We start from the raw sequence: 5,798 nt of genomic DNA on the forward strand, positions 1-5,798 counted from the left end.
GGAAATTTGCAGCCCTTTCTGTGTTGTAGTTATTAATCCTGTGTGTCTTTAAATGCCTTGGTAAAGGCAGAAAAAATATTGTGCTCTGACACCTGTTTTGGGTATGTACAAATGTACATTTTGTACCTATAGATAGATATACATATACTTCTCATAGTTATCTGTCCCACTGGTGTTCTGCTGCTGAGATTTTTGGTTGGTAAAAGCAGAAAGCATGAGGTAATACTGTGCTACAAGACGAAAGTGGCCAAGGCCCTTGCTCATCCCCTAGCCAAGTTCCAGCAGGATGGACATGTGCTGAGAACAAACCAAGACATTACAGAGCTGGATTATGGCCATGAATTTTGTTGGAACATTCCTCTGTTTAATAAAGTTCCCCTGAAAGCAGTATCTAAGAATGTTGCGTTTGGAGAGAGTATGAAAGAGGAAAGAAAAGCTACTTCCTGGTACTTTAAAAATATTTCTGTTTGCCTTGATTATGTTACTCGATAAGAAAGCAGTAGAAGCTAATTATTTCATATTGTAAATTAATCTGAAAGATCTTGTGATATCTTTTAAATATTAATCTAAATTTACATTCCATATGTAAAGAAAACAGAAAATATTTTCTTTTATTCTGTGCAAGGTATATTTTCAATATGCATAATTCTGAATATACTAAAGCAAGATGGATATCAGCGTGCTATTTGAATTATTAAAATCCATTTTTCTTTGTGTTTTTGACAGCTTAGTCAAAATAGTTAATTAATATTAATGTTAGTCAATAAGTTAATGTGGAGTAAAAAACCAGCTATGTAATAACAGGACTAAGCTCAGCTGAATTCCTTGTCTGTTGCAATGAGCTAAGAATATACATACAGATGGCTGAACAGGGATCTGCTGATGGCAATAATTTGCCTGTTGACTGCACCCCGAGGGACTGAGGCAAAGTACAAAAAAAAGGTTAAAAGGTAGATTAATGTCGCTTGCTACAGACAATGCAGGCACTCCAGCAAACCCTGGAGTACGTACATAAATTTCTATTATATTCTAGCAATTGAAGTCAATATCTTGTTGTTCTTAAATTGAATCTATTTATTTCTAAAGATTTATTTTGAGATTTTTATAAAGTGTTATAGATTAAATGTTAAATCAAAATAGAAGTTGCTTTTCAAGAAAACTTCCCCTGTCAGAAGTTGTAGGATACATTTACCAAGTTAGCAGTCTCCTTTCAGACACTAACGTGTCAGCCGCATTTTTATTTGCTTTTGCTATTCAGAGAGAGAGAGTTTATTTATTTCATGAGATCTCCGTTAACTCTTGCACTTTCAGATTAATGATACATCCATACTCATAGTAAATCAATGAAGTGAAAATACTCTACTAAACTTCACGATTTCAGCGTGTGCAGTCCCATCTGTGAATTCTCTTGAATCTGAATAGAAAAGAAGTTGTCCAGACACCTTCCTTCTGACTTTTGTTCTTGTGCTGAAATACCTTGATTGCCATGGCTAAATAGAAAACTATCACTTTTGTATTTTTTTGTTTGAACAGGTTCTCAATTCAAGTTGCTGCAACAGCAGAGAATTGCCTTCTTACTTTATATCCATACCTGGCATTTCACCGCTCTGACCAACAAATTACTTTGAGAAGCAGTAAGCTCTTAAAATTCTACCCCTTAAAATTGTATTATGCCCAGTAGTGTTATCAATATTTCAGTGTGATAACAGGGATGTTATTATCAAGATAGTATTCTTACTCAGCAATTAAAAGGGGATACTGCAATTAAATTTTAAAAACAGTTTAATAGCTTCTCTTTTCTTGTTGAAAATGAGGAAAAAATATATAAATGATCAGGAAATGTTTATTGAAAAATATTGCATAAGACTAAGTCTTACAGAATGTTTTGTGGCGGTTTTGAAGTATGAGTAAACAGCCCAAACAATAGAGAATGAATTAACATAATATATATTGTTAGAGAATGATCATCAGTAATTCCTAAGACAACAGTTGGATATGTTTTGAAGAAAGCCAAAGAGTTACGATAAAATGCGATCATTACTCACCTGTTCAAAATACTTTTCGGTTTTTTTAATTACTGTCGCTGGAGGCTGGAGAGCATAGACGTATTTTAAGGACTAATAAAAGCCTGCAGTCAGAGACTAGAAATACTACCTGCAGTGGGTTTCCCTGCCTGTCTGCCTCTGCCTGCCTCTGTCTCTCCCTCTCTGCCGGTGTCCCCCATCCCAGCCCCATCTCTGCCTGCCTGCTGCCCCCACCCTTGCTGCCAGCCGCAGTGAGCTGTGATCTCTGTTTGTATAGCTGTGCTCCACAGGTCAGAAGGAGTCTCCGGGGGTCATCTAGTCCAACCTCCTGTTCAAAGCAGGTTTGAGTATGGGGCAAATTATTATTTTTTTGTGTGATTATTGCGATTTGATATATTTTGATGGAATAGATGCTTTTTTCATGTAAGCAAGTAATTCCTTAGGTCTGAAATAGATTTGGCTTTGAGGACTGAATTCTAAGACTGCAGCAATTTAGATAAAATAAGTGTGTTACTCAAACTAAGAGAAAAGAGATTTGGTACCTGTGAGGTTGAAAAAGAAATTAGCAAGAAGACAATTAATGATTTATTTTAATTTTCTTTTTTCATGTAGAACACAGAGTATAGGTACCATGTCATTCATGGTTCATAGCGCAATTAAATGAAAATAGGGAAAGGGAAAATTATTCTCTTGTAAATGTGTGATTTTTGTTTATTTTTTTTTTTACCAATAGATCATTTGTAGAAGTTTGTCTTTTGAAGATGCTTTATAGGTTTCCCTTGAGGATTAAGCCAAAAATGGAGTGATGATTTTATAAGAACTGATCTGCCATTAAAAATGGGATATCTGCCCTCTGTTGATTGATTTTTTTTCACATTACTAGTTTGTATCAAGTTTGAAGCAAGTCATTAATGCTAAATTCCTTGAGTCTATTTTATGTGGTTTCAAACGATCAAATAACGGTGCCAGCAATCAAAAATTAAAGATAATCATACAGAGTTCTTCCTTCTTTTACTGGTGCATTTACTTCTCTAGAAACTACGCTGGGTTCCTCTTCTACTCTTGTTCTTGAGACTGACATCAGAGATGGCTAGCAGAGGGTCCTCTAGGTCTGTCATAGGCCAACTTGAGAAAGTCAGAACATATGTTCTGACAGAAGTGATGGATCGATGAAGCATACTTGTGACTTTGGTTTGTAAAGTTTGTGTTCTTGAGTCTGAAAGAGCCCGATAATAATGCTGAGACTCATTACAGAGCTGTGATCAAAAATTCCTTCTTTTGTTCATGATTTAGAATTCTTGAATTAGCACTGTTCTGACAGATATTTTTCAGCAAGTGTGAGGCCCTGTCCTGTAATTAATGGAAAAAAATACGCAGGCAATTATTTTTTGGGGGGCCCCAGTCTAATGACCAAAGTTAGATTTTCATCATGAGTCAAATGAATACTGTTACTTGATTAATGGAAGCACAAAATAGAAAAACACAAAAGCAGATACCAGTTTATAAACTGCTAGAGCACAGACAATAAAATATGATTTCTCAGCTGCAGCTTGTAATCTTCTTTTATAGACAGTGAAGACTGCAGTAGTGGAGAAGTTGTTCTGCATCCATGTTATACTGAACAATCACTTCCCCGCAGTACTCCCTCAACCTCTTTTGGTGCAACCACTGACTCAACCTATGGAGATTCTCAGTCAGGTATAGTGTAGCTGTTCACCTTGCAGCTGCTTTTCACCTTACTGCTTTAAAGAGATATATTTCACATTTGTAAGCTTTGCCTGAAATGCTTCTGCACATATGGATATTGAAGAGGTTGTCCTCTCATGTCCTTCCCATGACACCATGGGAAACCTGGCCTAGAGTATAAAAGCAGAAGAAACTCTCCTTCCTTTTAGCAGACCAAATGGAAGGAAAATCAGTCAAACTATTTAAAAAAGAAAAAACCTGAAAAATGTCAAGGTCCCATTTACAATAATGTGTTCGTGGAGGAGCCAGTAGAAGAATAACTTGTATTTTTCTGTCATTTAATGAAACATTAAAACTGCAACAGTGTGTTGAAATACATCTTCAAGGATGGAATCATCTAAGTTAATTGGCTGTGAAGAAAATTATTGTTCATTTTCTTAGTTATCTTTTATGCAATAGTGTCATTGATGTTGTTAACAACTAGTTGTTGTTATAATATATAATCTAAGTTTTGACCAGGTCTGAATTTTGACCAGTCTAAAGGCTTATAGATTGGGATGTAGGCTTAGTTATACCTGTAGAATACCTGATACACTGTGGTGAACACAAGTCAGTTACTGAGCCATGCTATGTGGTTGGGATGGGGACCTAGCATCGTCTAGCTGGTAAAGTTATACTTACTGGGACGGTATGTAAGATGTTTCTTTAAGCTTGCTGTCTCTGGTTTTGTAAGTCATGCCGTAATTTATTTTTTCTGACTGAGTAATAATTTTTTCTTCAAGTGAAATTATATTTCAAGAATGTAATTTGTTCAATTTGCAAGACACATACATGTCACATAAATTGTTTACTCCTGAAGTAAATGGATCATTCATTCTCTTCATTCTCTGACAGGTTTTTGTTTTCTGAAAACAATTGTGTCTTTAAAAAAAAAAAAAGGCAGATTTTGGTATTGCAGATTTGGTATAGACAAAAGTAGGAAAATAAGGAAACTTTCTGGATTTTTTTTGTGTGTGTATCATTCAGAGACTGATACTACTTTTGAAAGTGAGAGTGAAGAAATGATGAGTGAAGAGAGTGAAGCTGACAGTCAAAGTGATGGGAGAGAAAATAAGTCTTCATTATCATTTTTTCCTGATGAAGATAAAGAGGAGTACATCTTCTTTCAGCAAACCTTAACCGCAGTTAAGAATTGGTTCACTCTCTTTGGTTGGTCTAACGGACAAAATCCTATTTCAATACCACATTCACTAAGACGGTAATTTATATCTGCTTAGAGCTAACATGTCTACCTAATAAAATGTTAACATAGATACTGAAGTGTTTTGGATATGATCTGAGGAATATAAACACACTCTGATGAATAGTTGTATATTAAAATTGTAGCATCTATGTGCTGTTTATAGGCAAATGTCATTTGGGTGTTGAATTTTTCATTTTGTAGAATATATTTCCAACTGATGCTCTAATATATCGTAAGGTAGTGTGTGTTAAATATGCAATTCAAACTATATATCACTCTCTTCACTGAAATTGATTCTCCTCCCAGAATGAACACAGAAATTGTCCCTTCTTTGGTGGCATAAATATGTGTTTTAACAATATGTCTTTTTTTCCCTCGCATACTCTAAAGACCGAGAAACAGATGGGAAAACAAATTTCATAATCAACAGTCTTGCAGACACCCTGGAAATTTATCAATTTTAGTGGCATCACTTAGTTGATCTTATCTAGTTTGCTATAATTAATGAAGAAGCCAATCTCCTGGGACACAAACACACAGACATTTATAATAAAACATGATGGAAATAAAAGTTATGCTTGGCAGAAAGCAGTGACAAATACAAGATTATTTATGAAATAAACATTTCCCATATTAAGTATTCCATGCAGTTGAAAAATCATACTTTATTATGAGAATTCTGTAAAAAAGAAAAAGTGCTATAGTGTTCAACCTTCTTCCTGCCATTTTTACCTCATGGTTTATTAAATTTATCATCATGATATATATAATGTTAGCTCATTTAGTGCTTTTTAAAGAATAATATCAGAAGCTTTTTCTCTCTTAGTGATGTATGTAAAGCCCAG

General features: G+C 34.8%; 1 protein-coding gene across 1 annotated transcript in view; it reads left to right on the top strand.

Annotated features, from left to right (window-relative positions):
* The window catches only part of LOC104499558 (chromosome unknown open reading frame, human CXorf22), a gene marked incomplete at its 5' end in the record, with an annotated part of 44,183 nt that extends 39,211 nt beyond the window's left edge, over positions 1-4,972 (top strand). Inside the window, 3 exon segments of the mRNA XM_010143079.1 lie at positions 1,534-1,634; positions 3,594-3,722; positions 4,737-4,972. Coding sequence (XP_010141381.1) covers positions 1,534-1,634; positions 3,594-3,722; positions 4,737-4,972 — 466 coding nt within the window.
* Positions 4,973-5,798: the final 826 nt, after the last annotated feature.

The sequence above is a fragment of the Buceros rhinoceros genome, unplaced genomic scaffold, assembly GCF_000710305.1.
Source record: "Buceros rhinoceros silvestris isolate BGI_N320 unplaced genomic scaffold, ASM71030v1 scaffold24379, whole genome shotgun sequence".
Lineage (NCBI taxonomy): Eukaryota > Metazoa > Chordata > Aves > Bucerotiformes > Bucerotidae > Buceros > Buceros rhinoceros.